Below are 25,777 nucleotides of genomic sequence, written 5' to 3'. Positions count from 1 at the left end.
AACGTTATGTTAAGAAGATCCTAGTACTTATAAATGCTGGTATCGTTGAATTATTACACTGCAAAAAGTCAGTGTTCAAAAACAAGGGGAAAAAAATACTAAAATGAGGGGTATTTTACTTGAACTGAGCAAAATTATATGCCAATAGAACAAGAAAATGTGGCTTGTCAAGACTTTCCAAAACAAGTCAAGTTAAAGCTGCAAGCAGCGATGGACGGGACCGACTTTGACGGCACATAAAATCCAAACCGGAGCAGTAATTAAAAGTCTTTCGTCAACTTTTAATCAGAAGGGTTCAATCTCTCCCCTGTGCTAGTTTGAAGCCGACGCGACAAACGCGCTCAGAGGAGATAATGTTTGAAAAAAGGTGACTGTTTTTACACAACTTTTGTTTTGAAGGGGGAATTGCAAACTACTTCCTATTGATTTTAGCTGGGGGTTGTCAATATATGAAATGTAGGTCTAAGTGAGACCTACATAGAGGTTTTTGTTTCACGTCTCTACGACATTCCTACTGGAAGTTACAGGCAGTTTTGTCGGTTTTCTTCCTAGGGGGCGCTAGAGCGCAATTTTGAGTTTTAGGGTTGGGTTTTTTATTAGATCGCAATTTTTGCCGGTCCTGATGTGTGTGTCCAGTTTGGTGAGTTTTGAAGCATGTTAAGGGGGTCAAATTATAGCTCAAAAAGGCAAAAGTGACTGTTTTTACAAAACTTTTGTTTTGAAGGGAGAATTGCAAACTTCCTATTGATTTTAGCTGGGGGTTGTCAATATATGAAATGTAGGTCTAAGTGAGACCTACATAGAGGTTTTTGTTTCATGTCTCTACGACATTCCTACTGTAAGTTACAGGCAGTTTTGTCTGTTTTCTTCCTAGGAGCAGTTTTGTCTGTGTTTTCTTCCTAGGAGCAGTTTTGTCGGTGTTTTCTTCCTAGGGGGCGCTAGAGCGCAATTTTGAGTTTTGGGGTTGTTTTTTTTTATTAGATCACAATTTTTGCCAGTCCTGATGTGTGTGTCCAGTTTGGTGAGTTTTGAAGCATGTTAAGGGGGCCAATTATAGCTCAAAGAGGCAAAAGTGACTGTTTTTACAAAACTTTTGTTTTGAAGGGAGAATTGCAAACTTCCTATTGATTTTAGCTGGGGGTTGTCAGTGTATGAAATCTAGGTCTAAGTGAGACCTACATAGAGGTTTTTGTTTCACGTCTCTACGACATTCCTACTGGAAGTTACAGGCAGTTTTGTCTGTTTTCTTCCTAGGAGCAGTTTTGTCTGTGTTTTCTTCCTAGGGGGCGCTAGAGCGCAATTTTGAGTTTTGGGGTTGGTTTTTTTTTATTAGATCGCAATTTTTGTCAGTCCTGATGTGTGTGTCCAGTTTTGGTGAGTTTTGAAGCATGTTAAGGGGGTCAAATTATAGCTCAAAGAGGCAAAAGTGACTGTTTTTACAAAACTTTTGTTTTGAAGGGAGAATTGCAAACTTCCTGTTGATTTTAGCTGGGGGTTGTCACTATATGAAATGTAGGTCTAAGTGAGACCTACATAGAGGTTTTTGTTTCACGTCTCTACGACATTCCTACTGGAAGTTACAGGCAGTTTTGTCTGTTTTCTTCCTAGGAGCAGTTTTGTCTGTTTTCTTCCTAGGGGGCGCTAGAGCGCAATTTTGAGTTTTGGGGTTGGGTTTTTTATTAGATCACAATTTTTGCCAGTCCTGATGTGTGTGTCCAGTTTGGTGAGTTTTGAAGCATGTTAAGGGGGTCAAATTATAGCTCAAAGAGGCAAAAGTGACTGTTTTTACAAAACTTTTGTTTTGAAGGGGGAATTGCAAACTTCCTATTGATTTTAGCTGGGGGTTGTCAGTGTATGAAATCTAGGTCTAAGTGAGACCTACATAGAGGTTTTTGTTTAACGTCTCTACGACATTCCTACTGGAAGTTACAGGTAGTTTTGTCTGTATTTTCTTCCTAGGAGCAGTTTTGTCTGTGTTTTCTTCCTAGGGGGCGCTAGAGCGCAATTTTGAGTTTTGGGGTTGGGTTTTTTTATTAGATCGCAATTTTTGTCAGTCCTGATGTGTGTGTCCAGTTTGGTGAGTTTTAAAGCATGTTAAGGGGGTCAAATTATAGCTCAAAGAGGCAAAAGTGACTGTTTTTACAAAACTTTTGTTTTGAAGGGAGAATTGCAAACTTCCTGTTGATTTTTGCTGAAGGATGTCAGTGTATGAAATCTAGGTCTAAGCGAGACCTACATAGAGGTTTTTGTTTCATGTCTCTCCTAGTGGGAGTTACAGGCAGTTTTGTCTGTGTTTTCTTCCTAGGGGGCGCTAGAGCGCAATTTTGAGTTTTGGGGCTAAGTTTTTTGATTAGATCGCAATTTTCGCCAGTCCTGATGTGTGTGTCAAATATGGTGAGTTTTGAAGCATGTTAATGGGGTCAAATTACAGCTCAAAGAGGCGGCGGTATAATAAAGAATAAATAATAAAACTTACAATAGGGTCCTCTGTCCCAAAGGGACATTGCGGTCCCTAATTAGCAAACCTCAATGACCCCAAAAATACCTTAAAATAAGTATTTTCTCACTAATAACAAGTGCACTTTTCTTGGTAGAAAAAAAAAAACTTTTTTGCTCAATATGTTGACAAATATTCTTAAATGAAGTAAATGCTAGTGCCATTATCTTGACATAATGATATGCGCTCGGCATTACATTTCTTGAAACCAGCAAACTTATACTAAAAACTAATTTATTGTTCTTAATAGAAAGGCAAAATGGCAACGCTCAGGCAAATCATATTGTCTAAAAATGCATTTTCCCATTGATAACATGAAATCATCGTGCCAAGTGCGTGCTCTTTCAGTCAATTAGTGAGCAAGGAATATATGTGTGTGTGTGTATATATATATATATATATATATATATATATATATATATATATATATATATATATATATATATATATATACTGTATTTTTCGGAGTATAAGTCGCACCGGCCGAAAATGCATAATAAAGAAGGAAAAAAACATATAAGTCGCACTGGAGTATAAGTCGCATTTTTGGGGGAACGTATTTGATAAAAGCCAACACCAAGAATAGACATTTGAAAGGCAATTTAAAATAAATAAAGAACAGTGAACAACAGGCTGAATAAGTGTACGTTATATGAGGCATAAATAACCAACTGAGAAGGTGCCTGGTATGTTAACGTAACATATTATGGTAAGAGTCATTCAAATAACTATAACATATAGAACATGCTATACGTTTACCAAACAATCTGTCACTCCTAATCGCTAAATCCCATGAAATCTTATACGTCTAGTCTCTTACATGAATGAGATAAATAACATTATTTGATATTTTACGGTAATGTGTTAATCATTTCACACATAAATCGCTCCTGAGTATAAGTCGCACCCCCGGCCAAACTATGAAAAAAACTGTGACTTATAGTCCGAAAAATACGATATATATATATATATATATATATATATATATATATATATATATATATATATATATATATATATATATATATATATATATATATATATATATATACAGCCCGGCCCCCAGGCCAAATTTTTTTTTTATTGTAATTTTGAAGAATTTATCTGAATGTGCATGAACTATTTCTGTTCAAAATTGTTTGAAATGTCACATGTTAAATGTTTAAAAATTAACCGTCGGTTTAATTATGAGACACAATTGTGTCAAAGTCATGATTTTTTTTATTTAACGCTTAAAATAAGAAATGATGACTTTAAAAAAGTAGTTTTGTACTTGTGAGTGTTGATGACACAGCTTTGCAACACTTGATATTCTAGTTTCAAGCATGTTTTACTCAATATAGGTCATAACATCTCAGCAACAAGCTGTAATATCTTACCGACATCATTTAGGAGCAAAACAAGTAAAACACTCTAACATAAAATCTGCTTAGTGAGAAGAATGATCTTATCAGACAGAAAAGAAGCAAATATCACCCTTATTTGAGATATTTCATCTTACTTAGATTTCGGTGTTTGCAGTGTAATAATAAATACAATTATTGATGGTGCAATTTAAGGCAAAAAAGAAATAGTCCTAAACTTAGTGTACTATGTTACATTTGCAGATGTTTGAGCATGCGGTGACCCCCCAGGGAGGAAGTAGCGTGTCCACCACGGCTTCTGCAGCCGGAGGAGGATCCACTGCCAACTTTGAAGCTGTGGACATTGTGGTGCTGGTGCTCTACTTTGTGCTGGTGCTGGCTGTGGGCTTCTGGGTAATTCTTCATGGATAATACATGAGAGGAATGTTGTCAGATGTGATGTGTTGTTTGTCATGTTTCCACCAGTCCATGTGGAGGACCAAGCAGATGTATTTATTGTTTGTCATGTTTCCACCAGTCCATGTGGAGGACCATGCAGATGTATTTATTGTTTGTCATGTTTCCACCAGTCCATGTGGAGGACCAAGCAGATGTATTTATTGTTTGTCATGTTTCCACCAGTCCATGTGGAGGACCAAGCAGATGTATTTATTGTTTGTCATGTTTCCACCAGTCCATGTGGAGGACCAAGCAGATGTATTTATTGTTTGTCATGTTTCCACCAGTCCATGTGGAGGACCAAGCACATGTATTTATTGTTTGTCATGTTTCCACCAGTCCATGTGGAGGACCAAGCAGATGTATTTATTGTTTGTCATGTTTCCACCAGTCCATGTGGAGGACCAAGCACATGTATTTATTGTTTGTCATGTTTCCACCAGTCCATGTGGAGGACCAAGCACATGTATTTATTGTTTGTCATGTTTCCACCAGTCCATGTGGAGGACCAAGCACATGTATTTATTGTTTGTCATGTTTCCACCAGTCCATGTGGAGGACCAAGCACATGTATTTATTGTTTGTCATGTTTCCACCAGTCCGTGTGAAGGACCAAGCAGATGTATTTATTGTTTGTCATGTTTCCACCAGTCCATGTGGAGGACCAAGCAGATGTATTTATTGTTTGTCATGTTTCCACCAGTTCATGTGGAGGACCAAGCAGATGTATTTATTGTTTGTCATGTTTCCACCAGTCCATGTGGAGGACCAAGCAGATGTATTTATTGTTTGTCATGTTTCCACCAGTTCATGTGGAGGACCATGCAGATGTATTTATTGTTTGTCATGTTTCCACCAGTCCATGTGGAGGACCAAGCAGATGTATTTATTGTTTGTCATGTTTCCACCAGTTCATGTGGAGGACCATGCAGATGTATTTATTGTTTGTCATGTTTCCACCAGTTCATGTGGAGGACCAAGCAGATGTATTTATTGTTTGTCATGTTTCCACCAGTCCATGTGGAGGACCAAGCACATGTATTTATTGTTTGTCATGTTTCCACCAGTCCATGTGGAGGACCAAGCACATGTATTTATTGTTTGTCATGTTTCCACCAGTCCATGTGGAGGACCAAGCACATGTATTTATTGTTTGTCATGTTTCCACCAGTCCATGTGGAGGACCAAGCGGAGCACGGTAGATGGCTACTTCCTGGCAGGGAAGAGCATGACATGGTGGCCGGTGAGTGTGTACATATAAATATATATACAAAATGGATATGTGTGTATATATGTGTGTGTGTGTGTATATATGTATGTGTATATGTACGTGTATATATGAATACATATGTGTATATATGTACATGTATGTGTATATATGTGTGTATATACATAAATGTGTATATATACGTGTTTGTGTATATATGTATATGCATATGTAAATATGAATATTTATATTTATATGTATGTATGTATGTATGTTCCAGTAACAGTACTGTATGTGCCAGTAACAGGACTGTATGTAGCAGCACTGTACATCCCAGTAACAGGGCTGTATGTGCCAGTAACAGTACTGTATGTGCCAGTAACAGGACTGTATGTAACAGCACTGTACATCCCAGTAACAGGACTGTATGTGCCAGTAACAGGACTGTACGTCCCAGTAACAGGACTGTATGTGCCAGTAACAGGACTGTACATCCCAGTAACAGGACTGTATTTAACAGTACTGTACATCCCAGTAACAGGACTATGTGCCAGTAACAGTTCTGTACGTGCCAGTAACAGTTCTGTACATGCCAGTAACAGTACTGTATCTGCCAGTAACAGGACTGTACGTCCCAGTAACAGGACTGTATGTGCCAGTAACAGGACTGTACGTCCCAGTAACAGGAATTTATGTGCCAGTAACAGTACTGTACATCCCAGTAACAGGACTGTATTTAACAGTACTGTACATCCCAGTAACAGGACTGTATGTGCCAGTAACAGGACCGTATGTGCCAGTAACAGTAGTGTATGTGCCAGTAACAGTAGTGTATGTGCCAGTAACAGTACTGTATGTGCCAGTAACAGTTCTGTATGTGCCAGTAACAGTACTGTATCTGCCAGTAACAGGACTGTATGTCCCAGTAACAGTAGCGTATGTGCCAGTAACAGGACTATATGTGCCAGTAACAGGACTGTATGTGCCAGTAACAGGACTGTATGTCCCAGTAACAGTTCTGTACGTCCCAGTAACAGTACTGTATGTGCCAGTAACAGTAGTGTATGTCCCAGTAACAATACTGTATGTCCCAGTAACAGTACTGTATGTGCCAGTAACAGGACTCTACGTCCCAGTAACAGTACTGTACCTACCAGTAACATTAGTGTATGTGCCAGTAACAGGACTCTACGTCCCAGTAACAGTACTGTACCTACCAGTAACATTAGTGTATGTGCCAGTAACAGGACTCTATGTCCCAGTAACAGTACTGTACCTACCAGTAACATTAGTGTATGTGCCAGTAACAGGACTGTATGTGCCAGTAACAGGACTGTACGTGCCAGTAACAGGACTGTATGTGCTAGTAACAGAACTGTATGTGCCAGTAACAGTAGTGTATGTGCCAGTAACAGGACTGTATGTGCCAGTAACAGGACTGTATGTGCTAGTAACACGGCTGTATGTGCCAGTAACAGGACTGTATGTGCCAGTAACAGGACTGTATGTGGCAGTAACAGTAGTGTATGTGGCAGTAACAGTAGTGTATGTGCCAGTAACAGTAGTGTATGTGCCAGTAACAGGACTGTATGTGCCAGTAACAGTAGTGTATGTGCCAGTAACAGTAGTGTACGTGCCAGTAACAGGACTGTATGTGCCAGTAACAGTAGTGTATGTCCCAGTAACAGTACTGTATGTCCCAGTAACAGTACTGTATGTGCCAGTAACAGGACTCTACGTCCCAGTAACAGTACTGTACCTACCAGTAACATTAGTGTATGTGCCAGTAACAGGACTGTACGTGCCAGTAACAGGACTGTATGTGCCAGTAACAGGATTGTATGTGCCAGTAACAGTAGTGTATGTGCCAGCAACAGAACTGTATGTCCCAGTAACAGGACTGTATGTCCCAGTAACAGGACTGTATGTGCCAGTAACACGGCTGTATGTGCCAGTAACACGGCTGTATGTGCCAGTAACAGTAGTGTATGTGCCAGTAACAGGACTGTATGTGCCAGTAACAGGACTGTATGTGCCAGTAACAGTAGTGTATGTGCCAGTAACAGGACTGTATGTGCCAGTAACAGGACTGTATGTGCCAGTAACAGGACTGTATGTGCCAGTAACAGGACTGTATGTGCCAGTAACAGTAGTGTATGTGCCAGTAACAGGACTGTATGTGCCAGTAACAGGACTGTATGTGCCAGTAACAGTAGTGTATGTGCCAGTAACAGTAGCGTATGTGCCAGTAACAGGACTGTATGTGCCAGTAACAGTAGTGTATGTGCCAGTAACAGGACTGTATGTGCCAGTAACAGGACTGTATGTGCCAGTAACAGGACGGTATGTGCCAGTAACAGTAGTGTATGTGCCAGTAACAGTAGTGTATGTGCCAGTAACAGGACTGTACGTGCCAGTAACAGTAGTGTACGTGCCAGTAACAGTAGTGTATGTGCCAGTAACAGTAGTGTACGTGCCAGTAACAGGACTGTACGTGCCAGTAACAGGACTGTATGTGCCAGTAACAGTACTGCATGTGCCAGTAACAGTAGTGTACGTGCCAGTAACAGGACTGTATGTGCCAGTAACAGTAGTGTATGTGGCAGTAACAGTAGTGTATGTGCCAGTAACAGTAGTGTATGTGCCAGTAACAGTAGTGTATGTGCCAGTAACATTAGTGTACGTGCCAGTAACAGTAGTGTATGTGCCAGTAACAGTAGTGTACGTGCCAGTAACAGGACTGTACGTGCCAGTAACAGTAGTGTATGTGCCAGTAACAGGACTGTATCTGCCAGTAACAGGACTGTATGTGCCAGTAACAGTAGTGTATGTGCCAGTAACAGGAGTGTACGTGCCAGTAACAGTAGTGTACGTGCCAGTAACAGTAGTGTATGTGCCAGTAACAGTAGTGTACGTGCCAGTAACAGTAGTGTATGTGCCAGTAACAGTAGTGTACGTGCCTGTAACAGGACTGTATGTGCCAGTAACAGGACTGTATGTGCCAGTAACAGTAGTGTATGTGCCAGTAACAGTAGTGTACGTGCCAGTAACAGGACTGTACGTGCCAGTAACAGTAGTGTATGTGGCAGTAACAGTAGTGTATGTGGAAGTAACAGTAGTGTATGTGCCAGTAACAGTAGTGTATGTGCCAGTAACAGTGTATGTGCCAGTAACAGTAGTGTACGTGCCAGTAACAGGACTGTATGTGCCAGTAACAGTAGTGTATGTGCCAGTAACAGTACTGTATGTGCCAGTAACAGTAGTGTACGTGCCAGTAACAGGACTGTACGTGCCAGTAACAGTAGTGTACGTGCCAGTAACAGGACTGTACGTGCCAGTAACAGTAGTGTACGTGCCAGTAACAGTAGTGTACGTGCCAGTAACAGTAGTGTATGTGCCAGTAACAGTAGTGTACGTGCCAGTAACAGGACTGTACGTGCCAGTAACAGTAGTGTACGTGCCAGTAACAGTAGTGTGTGTGCCAGTAACAGTAGTGTGCGTGCCAGTAACAGTAGTGTATGTGCCAGTAACAGTAGTGTATGTGCCAGTAACAGTAGTGTGCGTGCCAGTAACAGTAGTGTGCGTGCCAGTAACAGTAGTGTATGTGCCAGTAACAGTAGTGTATGTGCCAGTAACAGTAGTGTATGTGGCAGTAACAGGACTGTATGTGCCAGTAACAGTAGTGTGTGTGCCAGTAACAGTAGTGTATGCGGCAGTAACAGGACTGTATGTGCCAGTAACAGTAGTGTATGTGGCAGTAACAGTAGTGTATGTGCCAGTAACAGTAGTGTATGTGCCAGTAACAGTAGTGTATGTGCCAGTAACAGTAGTGTATGTGCCAGTAACAGTAGTGTATGTGCCAGTAACAGTAGTGTATGTGCCAGTAACAGTAGTGTACGTGCCAGTAACAGTAGTGTATGTGGCAGTAACAGTAGTGTACGTGCCAGTAACAGGACTGTACGTGCCAGTAACAGTAGTGTACGTGCCAGTAACAGTAGTGTACGTGCCAGTAACAGTAGTGTACGTGCCAGTAACAGTAGTGTACGTGCCAGTAACAGTAGTGTATGTGCCAGTAACAGTAGTGTACGTGCCAGTAACAGGACTGTACGTGCCAGTAACAGTAGTGTACGTGCCAGTAACAGTAGTGTGTGTGCCAGTAACAGTAGTGTGCGTGCCAGTAACAGTAGTGTATGTGCCAGTAACAGTAGTGTATGTGCCAGTAACAGTAGTGTGCGTGCCAGTAACAGTAGTGTGCGTGCCAGTAACAGTAGTGTATGTGCCAGTAACAGTAGTGTATGTGCCAGTAACAGTAGTGTATGTGGCAGTAACAGGACTGTATGTGCCAGTAACAGTAGTGTGTGTGCCAGTAACAGTAGTGTATGCGGCAGTAACAGGACTGTATGTGCCAGTAACAGTAGTGTATGTGGCAGTAACAGGACTGTATGTGCCAGTAACAGTAGTGTATGTGCCAGTAACAGTAGTGTATGTGCCAGTAACAGTAGTGTATGTGCCAGTAACAGTAGTGTATGTGCCAGTAACAGTAGTGTATGTGCCAGTAACAGTACTGTATGTGCCAGTAACAGTAGTGTATGTGCCAGTAACAGTAGTGTGTGTGCCAGTAACAGGAGTGTATGTGCCAGTAACAGGAGTGTATGTGCCAGTAACAGGAGTGTATGTGCCAGTAACAGGAGTGTATGTGCCAGTAACAGTAGTGTATGTGCCAGTAACAGTAGTGTGTGTGCCAGTAACAGTAGTGTGTGTGCCAGTAACAGTAGTGTATGTGCCAGTAACAGTAGTGTATGTGCCAGTAACAGTAGTGTATGTGGCAGTAACAGGAGTGTATGTGCCAGTAACAGTAGTGTATGTGCCAGTAACAGTAGTGTATGTGGCAGTAACAGTAGTGTATGTGCCAGTAACAGTAGTGTACGTGCCAGTAACAGGACTGTACGTGCCAGTAACAGTAGTGTATGTGGCAGTAACAGTAGTGTATGTGGCAGTAACAGTAGTGTATGTGCCAGTAACAGTAGTGTATGTGCCAGTAACAGTGTATGTGCCAGTAACAGTAGTGTACGTGCCAGTAACAGGACTGTATGTGCCAGTAACAGTAGTGTATGTGCCAGTAACAGTACTGTATGTGCCAGTAACAGTAGTGTACGTGCCAGTAACAGGACTGTACGTGCCAGTAACAGTAGTGTACGTGCCAGTAACAGGACTGTACGTGCCAGTAACAGTAGTGTACGTGCCAGTAACAGTAGTGTACGTGCCAGTAACAGTAGTGTATGTGCCAGTAACAGTAGTGTACGTGCCAGTAACAGGACTGTACGTGCCAGTAACAGTAGTGTACGTGCCAGTAACAGTAGTGTGTGTGCCAGTAACAGTAGTGTGCGTGCCAGTAACAGTAGTGTATGTGCCAGTAACAGTAGTGTATGTGCCAGTAACAGTAGTGTGCGTGCCAGTAACAGTAGTGTGCGTGCCAGTAACAGTAGTGTATGTGCCAGTAACAGTAGTGTATGTGGCAGTAACAGGACTGTATGTGCCAGTAACAGTAGTGTGTGTGCCAGTAACAGTAGTGTATGCGGCAGTAACAGGACTGTATGTGCCAGTAACAGTAGTGTATGTGGCAGTAACAGGACTGTATGTGCCAGTAACAGTAGTGTACGTGCCAGTAACAGTAGTGTATGTGCCAGTAACAGTAGTGTACGTGCCAGTAACAGGACTGTACGTGCCAGTAACAGTAGTGTACGTGCCAGTAACAGTAGTGTGTGTGCCAGTAACAGTAGTGTGCGTGCCAGTAACAGTAGTGTATGTGCCAGTAACAGTAGTGTATGTGCCAGTAACAGTAGTGTGCGTGCCAGTAACAGTAGTGTGCGTGCCAGTAACAGTAGTGTATGTGCCAGTAACAGTAGTGTATGTGCCAGTAACAGTAGTGTATGTGCCAGTAACAGTAGTGTATGTGCCAGTAACAGTAGTGTATGTGCCAGTAACAGTACTGTATGTGCCAGTAACAGTACTGTATGTGCCAGTAACAGTAGTGTGTGTGCCAGTAACAGGAGTGTATGTGCCAGTAACAGGAGTGTATGTGCCAGTAACAGGAGTGTATGTGCCAGTAACAGTAGTGTATGTGCCAGTAACAGTAGTGTGTGTGCCAGTAACAGTAGTGTATGTGCCAGTAACAGGAGTGTATGTGGCAGTAACAGGAGTGTATGTGCCAGTAACAGTAGTGTATGTGCCAGTAACAGTAGTGTATGTGGCAGTAACAGTAGTGTATGTGCCAGTAACAGTAGTGTACGTGCCAGTAACAGGACTGTATGTGCCAGTAACAGTAGTGTATGTGCCAGTAACAGTAGTGTATGTGGCAGTAACAGTAGTGTATGTGCCAGTAACAGTAGTGTACGTGCCAGTAACAGGACTGTATGTGCCAGTAACAGTAGTGTATGTGCCAGTAACAGTAGTGTATGTGCCAGTAACAGTAGTGTATGTGCCAGTAACAGTAGTGTATGTGCCAGTAACAGTAGTGTACGTGCCAGTAACAGTAGTGTACGTGCCAGTAACAGTAGTGTATGTGCCAGTAACAGTAGTGTACGTGCCAGTAACAGTAGTGTATGTGCCAGTAACAGTAGTGTATGTGCCAGTAACAGTAGTGTATGTGCCAGTAACAGTAGTGTATGTGCCAGTAACAGTAGTGTATGTGCCAGTAACAGTAGTGTACGTGCCAGTAACAGTAGTGTACGTGCCAGTAACAGTAGTGTACGTGCCAGTAACAGTAGTGTACGTGCCAGTAACAGTAGTGTATGTGCCAGTAACAGTAGTGTATGTGGCAGTAACAGTAGTGTGTGTGCCAGTAACAGTAGTGTGTGTGCCAGTAACAGTAGTGTATGTGCCAGTAACAGTAGTGTATGTGCCAGTAACAGTAGTGTATGTGGCAGTAACAGGACTGTATGTGCCAGTAACAGTAGTGTATGTGCCAGTAACAGTAGTGTATGTGCCAGTAACAGTAGTGTATGTGCCAGTAACAGTAGTGTACGTGCCAGTAACAGTAGTGTACGTGCCAGTAACAGTAGTGTATGTGCCAGTAACAGTAGTGTACGTGCCAGTAACAGTAGTGTACGTGCCAGTAACAGTAGTGTGTGTGCCAGTAACAGTAGTGTATGTGCCAGTAACAGTAGTGTATGTGCCAGTAACAGTAGTGTATGTGCCAGTAACAGTAGTGTATGTGCCAGTAACAGTAGTGTACGTGCCAGTAACAGTAGTGTACGTGCCAGTAACAGTAGTGTACGTGCCAGTAACAGTAGTGTACGTGCCAGTAACAGTAGTGTATGTGCCAGTAACAGTAGTGTATGTGGCAGTAACAGTAGTGTGTGTGCCAGTAACAGTAGTGTGTGTGCCAGTAACAGTAGTGTATGTGCCAGTAACAGTAGTGTATGTGCCAGTAACAGTAGTGTATGTGCCAGTAAGAGTGTTGTCTCCATGCAGGTGGGGGCCTCACTGTTCGCCAGTAACATCGGCAGCGGACACTTGATTGGCCTGGCCGGGTCAGGAGCCGCAGCAGGAATCGGAGCGATAGCGTATGAGTGGAATGTACGATATCACAAGTCAGTTACCAGAGAGAAACATGTCCATCCTTGTGGTGATCAGCGTGGTGAAGGGGAACTGTTATACTTGTTTTTGTGTAAATGGGATCTGCGAACATTCCACATCAAACGGAGATGTTTAGAAAACAATCTTGCCTTCCTCCAAACAAGCCGTTTGGAATCATCCCCATTTGTGATGTCATTATAGACAGTACGGTGCATCCGGGAAGTATTCACATGTTGTTATGTTACAGCCTTAATCCAATGTGAAATACATTCATTTTATCCTCAAAATACTCCACACGATACCCCATAATGACGATGTGGGAAAAAAGTTTATAAAAATTTTATTAAATCACATGTACAGTCGTGGTCAGAAGTTGACATACACTTGTAAAGAAAATAATGTCATGGATGTCTTTGATTTTCCAATCATGCTCAAAATCAAGAGTAAGATTACTAATTGGGTGTTAATATTGGAGTGGTCCCGGGGTCACTTAGTAGTGGAAGAGTTGGGTCCCGAGGTCAAACAGGTGAAGAGCCCCTCCTATGTACAACCACCCTGCAGACGGAAATGAGCCTTTGGCTACAATCTGGCACATGAACATGTTATATGTACATTAATGTGCATTCATGTACAATAACTTAGTTGTAATATTCATCATAAACAAGATTATTGCTGGGTTTAGTGGGACAGGTCAGAGTTAGCGTTGAAGAAAATGCAGCAGTTTATAAATTAATCAATAATAATAATAATAGATTTTATTTGTAAAAAGCACTTTACATTGAGTAAACAACCTCAAAGTGCTACAGTGTATTAAAACAAATTTAAAAAATAAAAATTAAAACTAGAACAGCCAAATAGCTAAAACCAGTATGCATATATCTAAAAAAAAAAAAAAAGGCTTTTTTAAAAAGAAGAGTTTTTAAGCCTTTTTTTTAAAAGCATCCACAGTCTGTGGTGCCCTCAGGTGGTCAGGGAGAGCGTTCCACAGACTGGGAGCTGCGGAGCAGAAAGCCCGGTCTCCCATTGTTAAAAAAAAAGGCTTTTTTAAAAAGAAGAGTTTTTAAGCCTTTTTTTAAAAAGCATCCACAGTCTGTGGTGCCCTCAGGTGGTCAGGGAGAGCGTTCCGCAGACTGGGAGCGGCGGAGCAGAAAGCCCGGTCTCCCGTTGTTCGTAGCTTTTTCCTCGGAGGTTGGAGGAGGTTAGCCTCGACCCGGCGGTGTCGTGGGGTGAAAGTTTCTGTGGGGGCCCGGTAGCGAGTGCGTGGCGTACCGGTGGTTGGGCACCACTGATGCAGACCACAAGGAAGCATTTTAAATGTAGACACACAAACAAAAAACCTCCCAATGTGACCCCTTTTAATGTTGCTTCCCCACAGGGCTTGTTCATGGTGCTGCTGCTGGGTTGGATCTTCCTGCCCATCTATCTGGCGTCTGGGGTACCGTCACGCAACACACACACTCGATCTGGACTTGATCTACATCTCTGCGGTCTGTGTTCCTGCAGGTGACGACCATGCCCGAGTATCTGCAGAGACGCTTCGGTGGGAGAAGAACACAGTTGTTTATTGCGGTCTTGTCTTTGTTCATTTACATCTTCACCAAGATATCGGTAGGGTTTTGGTTTTTTTTTTACCTTTTAAAAAGAACTTTGTGACAAGTGGTTGACTTAATAGTGGTTGCCATGTTGACTTAATAGTGGTTGCCATGTTGACTTAATAGTGGTTGCCATGTTGACAGGTGGACATGTATGCTGGAGCTTTGTTCATCCAGCTGGCTCTGCAGTGGAACATCTACCTGGCTGTGGTGCTCCTCCTGTCAGTCACTGCTCTCTACACGGTAGCAGGTGAGACTATTTCCTGTCTACCATCTGTTGATTTTATTTACTTACTTATACATTTGTTTTATACTTTATACACGCTTGAGATGAAATCTTGGACATATTTGTTTTCAACTATTGAGGAATTGGTAGTGTCTTAGCCAGGAGACATTATTTATTGGTCTAATATGACTGATTGTTTTGTATTATATTAGATGTTAATTAAGGCTGTCAAACGATTAAACTATTTAATCCTGATTAATCACATTTTGGCCATAGCTAACTCATAATTAATCATGATTTTCTCAAATAGAATGTTTTTTTTAATCTTTAATAAGTGTACTTTATATATGAGTTCAATCAATCAATCCATCAATCAATGTTTACTTATATAGCCCTAAATCACGAGTGTCTCAAAGGGCTGCACAAGCCACAACGACATCCTCGGCTCAGATCCCACATCAGGGCAAGGAAAAACTCAGCCCAATGTGTCAATACATTCACACCATTTTAAAAATGAAGCAACATTTGCATCAAACGTTGCACACAATGAATGTGACTCATCACAATTAAACTTAAGGTGCAGCGTTATTATGGCCAAAACTCACATTTTGGCCATAGCTAAATCATAATTAATCATGATTTTCCCAAATAGAATGTTTTTTTGAATCTTTAATAAGTGTACCTTATATATGAGTTCAATCAAAAAAGTTTACTTATATAGCACTAAATCACGAGTGTCTCAAAGGGCTGCACAAGCCACGACGACATCCTCGGCCCAATGTGTCAATACATTCACACCATTTAAAAATGAAGCAACATTTGCATCAAACGTTGCACACAATGAATGTGACTCATCACAATTAAACTTAAGGTTTAGTGTTATTATGGCCAAAACTCACATTTTGGCCATAGCTAACTCATAATTAATCATGATTTTCCCAAATAAAATGTTTTTTTATCTTTAATAAGTGTACCTTATATATGAGTTCAATCAATCATTCAATCAATGTTTACTTATATAGCCCTAAATCACAAGTGTCTCAAAGGGCTGCACAAGCCACAACGACATCCTCGGCTCAGATCCCACATCAGGGCAAGGAAAAACTCAGCCCAATGTGTCAATACATTCACATCATTTCAAAATGAAGCAACATTTGCATCAAACGTTGCACACAATGAATGTGACTCATCACAATTAAACTTAAGGTTTAGTGTTATTATGGCCAAAACTCACATTTTGGCCATAGCTAATTCATAATTAATCATGATTTTCCCAAATAGAATGTTTTTTATCTTTAATAAGTGTACCTTATATATGAGTTCAATCAATCAATCAATCAATCAATGTTTACTTATATAGCCCTAAATCATGAGTGTCTCAAAGGGCTGCACAAGCCACAACGACATCCTCGGCTCAGATCCCACATCAGGGCAAGGAAAAACTCAGCCCAATGTTTCAATACATTCACACCATTTAAAAATGAAGCAACATTTGCATCAAACGTTGCACACAATGAATGTGACTCATCACAATTAAACTTATGGTGTAGCGTTATTATGGCCAAAACTCACATTTTGGCCACAGCTAACTCATAATTAATCATGATTTTCCCATATAGAATGTTTTTTTAATCTTTAATAAGTGTACCTTATATCTGAGTTCAATCAATCAATCAATCAATGTTTAGTTATATAGCCCTAAATCACGAGTGTCTCAAAGGGCTGCACAAGTCACAACGACATCCTCGGCTCAGATCCCACATCAGGGCAAGGAAAAAACTCAACCCAATGTGTCAATACATTCACACAAACTACAGATGTTTACCCATTTAAAAATTAAGCAACATTTGCATCAAACGTTGCACACAATGAATGTGACTCATCACAATTAAACTTAAGGTTTAGCGTTATTATGGCCAAAACTCACATTTTGGCCATAGCTAACTCATAATTAATCATGATTTTCCCAAATAGAATGTTTTTTTATCTTTAATAAGTGTACCTTATATATGAGTTCAATCAATCAATGTTTACTTATCATAAGTGTCTCAAAGGGCTGCACAAGTCACAACGCCTTCCTCGGCTCAGATCCCACATCAGGGCAAGGAAAAACTCAACCCAATGTGTCAATACATTCACACAAACTACAGATGTTTACCCAGTTAAAAAATAAGCAACATTTGCATCAAACGTTGCACACAATGAATGTGACTCATCACAATTAAACTTAAGGTGCAGCGTTATTGTCCCCTACCGGTCAAATTTTGCGCTACATGTATTAAACGAGGTTTGATTACCTACTCAGTGGCCTAGTGGTTAGAGTGTCCGCCCTGAGATGGGTAGGTTGTGAGTTCAAACCCCGGTTGAGTCATACCAAAGACTATAAAAATGTGAGCCATTACCTCCCTGCTTGGCACTCAGCATCAAGGGTTGGAATTGGGGGTTCAATCACCAAAAATGATTCCCGGGCGCGGCATTGCTGCTGCTCACTGCTCCCCTCACCTCCCAGGGGGGTGAACAAGGGGATGGGTCAAATGCAGAGGACAAATTTCACCACACCTAGTGTGTGTGTGACTATCATTGGTACTTTAACTTAACAGAGTCACCCTCAGACAAATGGACTAATCTAAACTTTAAATGTTAAACTTAAACCCAAATGTTACACATAAATCTTAAATATAAATGTGAGCGCAAAATGTTTAAATCTAAACCTAAATCTTAAATCTCCACACCCCTCCCACTGCGGAAGTAGGAAACACGACCGATGCTTAATGACGAATAGTCAGGTTCTAACACTGATGACATCTATTAAACAAGACAAGAAGCAAAGAATCAAACAGAGACAGAATTCAATTTGGACAATATTGAGGAGAGTCGCCTTTACACTGTACCCTTGTACAGTATCTCAGCACGCTCTGCCAAAAGATGGCATGCCTCCTTCTTTTATTTTGGACCCTCCCCGACCACCTGGCCACCGCTGTTTCCAAAGGTCGCAAAAAGTTCACAGAAAAGGTCGTAAACAATTCACAGAAAAGGTCAGTTCAAAAAGAGTTCGTAAAATAGTTCAAAAAGAGGTCCATAAAACACTTCAAAAAGAGGTCGTCTGGAAATTGGGCAGATCCTGTCATCTCTCTGCTTTGAAGTCCTTGGGGTTAGAACAATATCTTTCTGTTGATTACCATACATGAACATTTTACAGCTATTATACCATAACATCATTCTGTATTCAATATAAAACATTTTAGAAAACAATATATTTGTGTTACAGCACGTTGTTGTCATACCACAATATTGTGAAAATGTATCATGAATGAAAACACAAGTACATGAAAGTGAAACTGACGTTGCAGGTGGTCTGGCTACAGTCATCTACACCGACGCTGCCCAGACCGTCATCATGCTGGCAGGAACACTGATCCTCATGGGCTTCAGTAAGTGGGCCTTCACATGACATGGACTTCAGTAAGTGGGCCTTCACATGACATGGACTTCAGTAAGTGGGCCTTCACATGACATGGACTTCAGTAAGTGGACCTTCACATGACATGGACTTCAGTAAGTGGGCCTTCACATGACATGGACTTCAGTAAGTGGGCCTTCACATGACATGGACTTCAGTAAGTGGGCCTTCACATGACATGGACTTCAGTAAGTGGGCCTTCACATGACATGGACTTCAGTAAGTGGGCCTTCACATGACATGGACTTCAGTAAGTGGGCCTTCACATGACATGGACTTCAGTAAGTGGGCCTTCACATGACATGGACTTCAGTAAGTGGACCTTCACATGACATGGCCTTCAGTAAGTGGACCTTCACATGACATGGACTTCAGTAAGTGGGCCTTCACATGACATGGACTTCAGTAAGTGGGCCTTCACATGACATGGACTTCAGTAAGTGGACCTTCACATGACATGGACTTCAGTAAGTGGACCTTCACATGACATGGACTTCAGTAAGTGGACCTTCACATGACATGGACTTCAGTAAGTGGGCCTTCACATGACATGGACTTCAGTAAGTGGGCCTTCACATGACATGGACTTCAGTAAGTGGGCCTTCACATGACATGGACTTCAGTAAGTGGGCCTTCACATGACATGGACTTCAGTAAGTGGGCCTTCACATGACATGGACTTCAGTAAGTGGGCCTTCACATGACATGGACTTCAGTAAGTGGACCTTCACATGACATGGACTTCAGTAAGTGGACCTTCACATGACATGGACTTCAGTAAGTGGGCCTTCACATGACATGGACTTCAGTAAGTGGGCCTTCACATGACATGGACTTCAGTAAGTGGGCCTTCACATGACATGGACTTCAGTAAGTGGGCCTTCACATGACATGGACTTCAGTAAGTGGGCCTTCACATGACATGGACTTCAGTAAGTGGGCCTTCACATGACATGGACTTCAGTAAGTGGACCTTCACATGACATGGCCTTCAGTAAGTGGACCTTCACATGACATGGACTTCAGTAAGTGGGCCTTCACATGACATGGACTTCAGTAAGTGGGCCTTCACATGACATGGACTTCAGTAAGTGGACCTTCACATGACATGGACTTCAGTAAGTGGACCTTCACATGACATGGACTTCAGTAAGTGGACCTTCACATGACATGGACTTCAGTAAGTGGGCCTTCACATGACATGGACTTCAGTAAGTGGGCCTTCACATGACATGGACTTCAGTAAGTGGGCCTTCACATGACATGGACTTCAGTAAGTGGGCCTTCACATGACATGGACTTCAGTAAGTGGGCCTTCACATGACATGGACTTCAGTAAGTGGGCCTTCACATGACATGGACTTCAGTAAGTGGACCTTCACATGACATGGACTTCAGTAAGTGGACCTTCACATGACATGGACTTCAGTAAGTGGGCCTTCACATGACATGGACTTCAGTAAGTGGGCCTTCACATGACATGGACTTCAGTAAGTGGACCTTCACATGACATGGACTTCAGTAAGTGGTCCTTCACATGACATGGACTTCAGTAAGTGGACCTTCACATGACATGGACTTCAGTAAGTGGTCCTTCACATGACATGGACTTCAGTAAGTGGACCTTCACATGACATGGCCTTCAGTAAGTGGACCTTCACATGACATGGACTTCAGTAAGTGGGCCTTCACATGACATGGACTTCAGTAAGTGGACCTTCACATGACATGGACTTCAGTAAGTGGGCCTTCACATGACATGGACTTCAGTAAGTGGGCCTTCACATGACATGGACTTCAGTAAGTGGGCCTTCACATGACATGGACTTCAGTAAGTGGGCCTTCACATGACATGGACTTCAGTAAGTGGACCTTCACATGACATGGACTTCAGTAAGTGGGCCTTCACATGACATGGACTTCAGTAAGTGGACCTTCACATGACATGGACTTCAGTAAGTGGACCTTCACATGACATGGACTTCAGTAAGTGGGCCTTCACATGACATGGACTTCAGTAAGTGGGCCTTCACATGACATGGACTTCAGTAAGTGGGCCTTCACATGACATGGACTTCAGTAAGTGGACCTTCACATGACATGGACTTCAGTAAGTGGGCCTTCACATGACATGGACTTCAGTAAGTGGGCCTTCACATGACATGGACTTCAGTAAGTGGACCTTCACATGACATGGACTTCAGTAAGTGGGCCTTCACATGACATGGACTTCAGTAAGTGGGCCTTCACATGACATGGACTTCAGTAAGTGGGCCTTCACATGACATGGACTTCAGTAAGTGGACCTTCACATGACATGGACTTCAGTAAGTGGACCTTCACATGACATGGACTTCAGTAAGTGGGCCTTCACATGACATGGACTTCAGTAAGTGGGCCTTCACATGACATGGACTTCAGTAAGTGGACCTTCACATGACATGGACTTCAGTAAGTGGGCCTTCACATGACATGGACTTCAGTAAGTGGGCCTTCACATGACATGGACTTCAGTAAGTGGGCCTTCACATGACATGGACTTCAGTAAGTGGGCCTTCACATGACATGGACTTCAGTAAGTGGGCCTTCACATGACATGGACTTCAGTAAGTGGACCTTCACATGACATGGACTTCAGTAAGTGGGCCTTCACATGACATGGACTTCAGTAAGTGGGCCTTCACATGACATGGACTTCAGTAAGTGGGCCTTCACATGACATGGACTTCAGTAAGTGGGCCTTCACATGACATGGACTTCAGTAAGTGGGCCTTCACATGACATGGACTTCAGTAAGTGGGCCTTCACATGACATGGACTTCAGTAAGTGGACCTTCACATGACATGGACTTCAGTAAGTGGACCTTCACATGACATGGACTTCAGTAAGTGGGCCTTCACATGACATGGACTTCAGTAAGTGGACCTTCACATGACATGGACTTCAGTAAGTGGGCCTTCACATGACATGGACTTCAGTAAGTGGGCCTTCACATGACATGGACTTCAGTAAGTGGGCCTTCACATGACATGGACTTCAGTAAGTGGGCCTTCACATGACATGGACTTCAGTAAGTGGACCTTCACATGACATGGACTTCAGTAAGTGGGCCTTCACATGACATGGACTTCAGTAAGTGGGCCTTCACATGACATGGACTTCAGTAAGTGGGCCTTCACATGACATGGACTTCAGTAAGTGGGCCTTTACATGACATGGACTTCAGTAAGTGGACCTTCACATGACATGGACTTCAGTAAGTGGACCTTCACATGACATGGACTTCAGTAAGTGGACCTTCACATGACATGGGCTTCAGTAAGTGGGCCTTCACACGACATGGACTTCAGTAAGTGGGCCTTCACATGACATGGACTTCAGTGAGTGGGCCTTCACATGACATGGACTTCAGTAAGTGGGCCTTCACATGACATGGACTTCAGTGAGTGGGCCTTCACATGACATGGACTTCAGTAAGTGGGCCTTCACATGACATGGACTTCAGTGAGTGGGCCTTCACATGACATGGGCTTCAGTAAGTGGACCTTCACACGACATGGACTTCAGTAAGTGGGCCTTCACACGACATGGACTTCAGTAAGTGGGCCTTCACATGACATGGACTTCAGTGAGTGGGCCTTCACATGACATGGACTTCAGTAAGTGGGCCTTCACATGACATGGACTTCAGTAAGTGGGCCTTCACATGACATGGACTTCAGTAAGTGGACCTTCACATGACATGGACTTCAGTAAGTGGACCTTCACATGACATGGACTTCAGTAAGTGGTCCTTCACATGACATGGACTTCAGTAAGTGGACCTTCACATGACATGGCCTTCAGTAAGTGGACCTTCACATGACATGGACTTCAGTAAGTGGACCTTCACATGACATGGACTTCAGTAAGTGGGCCTTCACATGACATGGACTTCAGTAAGTGGGCCTTCACATGACATGGACTTCAGTAAGTGGACCTTCACATGACATGGACTTCAGTAAGTGGGCCTTCACATGACATGGACTTCAGTAAGTGGGCCTTCACATGACATGGACTTCAGTAAGTGGGCCTTCACATGACATGGACTTCAGTAAGTGGACCTTCACATGACATGGACTTCAGTAAGTGGGCCTTCACATGACATGGACTTCAGTAAGTGGGCCTTCACATGACATGGACTTCAGTAAGTGGGCCTTCACATGACATGGACTTCAGTAAGTGGGCCTTCACATGACATGGACTTCAGTAAGTGGGCCTTCACATGACATGGACTTCAGTAAGTGGACCTTCACATGACATGGACTTCAGTAAGTGGACCTTCACATGACATGGACTTCAGTAAGTGGACCTTCACATGACATGGACTTCAGTAAGTGGGCCTTCACATGACATGGACTTCAGTAAGTGGGCCTTCACATGACATGGACTTCAGTAAGTGGGCCTTCACATGACATGGACTTCAGTAAGTGGGCCTTCACATGACATGGACTTCAGTAAGTGGGCCTTCACATGACATGGACTTCAGTAAGTGGGCCTTCACATGACATGGACTTCAGTAAGTGGGCCTTCACATGACATGGACTTCAGTAAGTGGACCTTCACATGACATGGACTTCAGTAAGTGGACCTTCACATGACATGGACTTCAGTAAGTGGGCCTTCACATGACATGGACTTCAGTAAGTGGGCCTTCACATGACATGGACTTCAGTAAGTGGACCTTCACATGACATGGACTTCAGTAAGTGGGCCTTCACATGACATGGACTTCAGTAAGTGGGCCTTCACATGACATGGACTTCAGTAAGTGGGCCTTCACATGACATGGACTTCAGTAAGTGGACCTTCACATGACATGGACTTCAGTAAGTGGGCCTTCACATGACATGGACTTCAGTAAGTGGGCCTTCACATGACATGGACTTCAGTAAGTGGGCCTTCACATGACATGGACTTCAGTAAGTGGGCCTTCACATGACATGGACTTCAGTAAGTGGGCCTTCACATGACATGGACTTCAGTAAGTGGACCTTCACATGACATGGACTTCAGTAAATGGACCTTCACATGACATGGACTTCAGTAAGTGGGCCTTCACATGACATGGACTTCAGTAAGTGGACCTTCACATGACATGGACTTCAGTAAATGGACCTTCACATGACATGGACTTCAGTAAGTGGACCTTCACATGACATGGACTTCAGTAAGTGGGCCTTCACATGACATGGACTTCAGTAAGTGGGCCTTCACATGACATGGACTTCAGTAAGTGGGCCTTCACATGACATGGACTTCAGTAAGTGGGCCTTCACATGACATGGACTTCAGTAAGTGGGCCTTCACATGACATGGACTTCAGTAAGTGGACCTTCACATGACATGGACTTCAGTAAATGGACCTTCACATGACATGGACTTCAGTAAGTGGGCCTTCACATGACATGGACTTCAGTAAGTGGACCTTCACATGACATGGACTTCAGTAAATGGACCTTCACATGACATGGACTTCAGTAAGTGGACCTTCACATGACATGGACTTCAGTAAGTGGGCCTTCACATGACATGGACTTCAGTAAGTGGGCCTTCACATGACATGGACTTCAGTAAGTGGGCCTTCACATGACATGGACTTCAGTAAGTGGGCCTTCACATGACATGGACTTCAGTAAGTGGGCCTTCACATGACATGGACTTCAGTAAGTGGACCTTCACATGACATGGACTTCAGTAAGTGGACCTTCACATGACATGGACTTCAGTAAGTGGACCTTCACATGACATGGACTTCAGTAAGTGGGCCTTCACATGACATGGACTTCAGTAAGTGGACCTTCACATGACATGGACTTCAGTAAGTGGTCCTTCACATGACATGGACTTCAGTAAGTGGACCTTCACATGACATGGCCTTCAGTAAGTGGACCTTCACATGACATGGACTTCAGTAAGTGGGCCTTCACATGACATGGACTTCAGTAAGTGGGCCTTCACATGACATGGGCTTCAGTAAGTGGACCTTCACATGACATGGACTTCAGTAAGTGGGCCTTTACATGACATGGACTTCAGTAAGTGGACCTTCACATGACATGGACTTCAGTAAGTGGGCCTTCACATGACATGGGCTTCAGTAAGTGGGCCTTCACATGACATGGGCTTCAGTAAGTGGGCCTTCACATGACATGGACTTCAGTAAGTGGGCCTTCACATGACATGGACTTCAGTAAGCGGGCCTTCACATGACATGGGCTTCAGTAAGCGGGCCTTCACACGACATGGGCTTCAGTAAGTGGACCTTCACATGACATGGACTTCAGTAAGTGGGCCTTCACATGACATGGACTTCAGTAAGCGGGCCTTCACACGACATGGGCTTCAGTAAGTGGGCCTTCACATGACATGGACTTCAGTAAGTGGGCCTTCACACGACATGGGCTTCAGTAAGTGGACCTTCACATGACATGGACTTCAGTAAGCGGGCCTTCACACGACATGGACTTCAGTAAGTGGGCCTTCACATGACATGGACTTCAGTAAGTGGGCCTTCACATGACATGGACTTCAGTAAGTGGGCCTTCACATGACATGGACTTCAGTAAGTGGACCTTCACATGACATGGACTTCAGTAAGTGGGCCTTTACATGACATGGACTTCAGTAAGTGGGCCTTCTTATTTCCTCATTTTGGCGTTCAGGTTTTGTAGAGGTGGGAGGTTGGAACGCCCTGATGACAGATTACCCCAACGCCATCCCGTCGGTGCGCGTGCCCAACTCCACGTGTGGCATCCCTCGAGAGGACGCGTTCCACATATTTCGAGACCCCGTGACCTCTGACCTCCCGTGGCCTGGCGTCATCGTGGGGATGTCCATTCCTTCCATGTGGTACTGGTGCTCGGACCAGGTGAGCCTGGGACATCAAATAAATCCTGCAGGGATTATACTATACATTTTATATATTTTTTGCAAATATTAGCTCATTTGGAATTTGGTGCCTGCAACATGTTTCAAAAAAGCTGGCACAAGTGGCAAAAAAGACTGAGAAAGTTGAAGGAATGCTCATCAAACACTTATTTGGAACATCCCATAGGTGAGACAGGCTAATTGGGAACAGGTGGGTGCCATGATTGGGTATAAAAGCAGCTTCCATGAAATGCTCAGTCATTCACAAACAAGGACGGGGGCGAGGGTCACCACTTTGTCAACAAACGCCTGCGCAAATTGTTTAAGAACAACATTTCTCAACCAGCTATTGCAAGGAATTTACCATCTACGGTCCGTGATATCATCAAAAAGTTCAGAAAATCTGGAGAAAAGCCCGTGACTGTCGATCCCTCGGGCGGTACTGCATCAAAAAGCGACATCGGTGTGTAAAGGATATCACCACATGGGCTCAGGGACACTTCAG

At 43.1% G+C, this 25,777-nt stretch overlaps 1 protein-coding gene across 2 annotated transcripts in view; it reads left to right on the top strand.

Moving 5' to 3' along the window:
- The first annotated feature begins 4,078 nt into the window (after window positions 1-4,078).
- The window catches only part of slc5a11 (solute carrier family 5 member 11), a 28,625-nt gene continuing 6,926 nt past the window's right edge, over window positions 4,079-25,777 (top strand). For both annotated transcript variants that reach the window (XM_062036775.1, XM_062036774.1), the window contains exons 1-8: window positions 4,079-4,254; window positions 5,471-5,542; window positions 12,980-13,084; window positions 14,460-14,519; window positions 14,588-14,692; window positions 14,821-14,926; window positions 18,253-18,333; window positions 25,068-25,273. In XM_062036775.1, the coding sequence (XP_061892759.1) occupies window positions 4,090-4,254; window positions 5,471-5,542; window positions 12,980-13,084; window positions 14,460-14,519; window positions 14,588-14,692; window positions 14,821-14,926; window positions 18,253-18,333; window positions 25,068-25,273 (900 nt within the window). In that variant the 5' untranslated portion in view covers window positions 4,079-4,089. The remainder of the gene's footprint in view (window positions 4,255-5,470; window positions 5,543-12,979; window positions 13,085-14,459; window positions 14,520-14,587; window positions 14,693-14,820; window positions 14,927-18,252; window positions 18,334-25,067; window positions 25,274-25,777) is intronic.

The sequence above is a fragment of the Entelurus aequoreus genome, linkage group LG25 (assembly GCF_033978785.1).
Source record: "Entelurus aequoreus isolate RoL-2023_Sb linkage group LG25, RoL_Eaeq_v1.1, whole genome shotgun sequence".
NCBI classification, from domain to species: domain Eukaryota; kingdom Metazoa; phylum Chordata; class Actinopteri; order Syngnathiformes; family Syngnathidae; genus Entelurus; species Entelurus aequoreus.
This window is presented reverse-complemented; position numbering and strand designations above follow the sequence as displayed.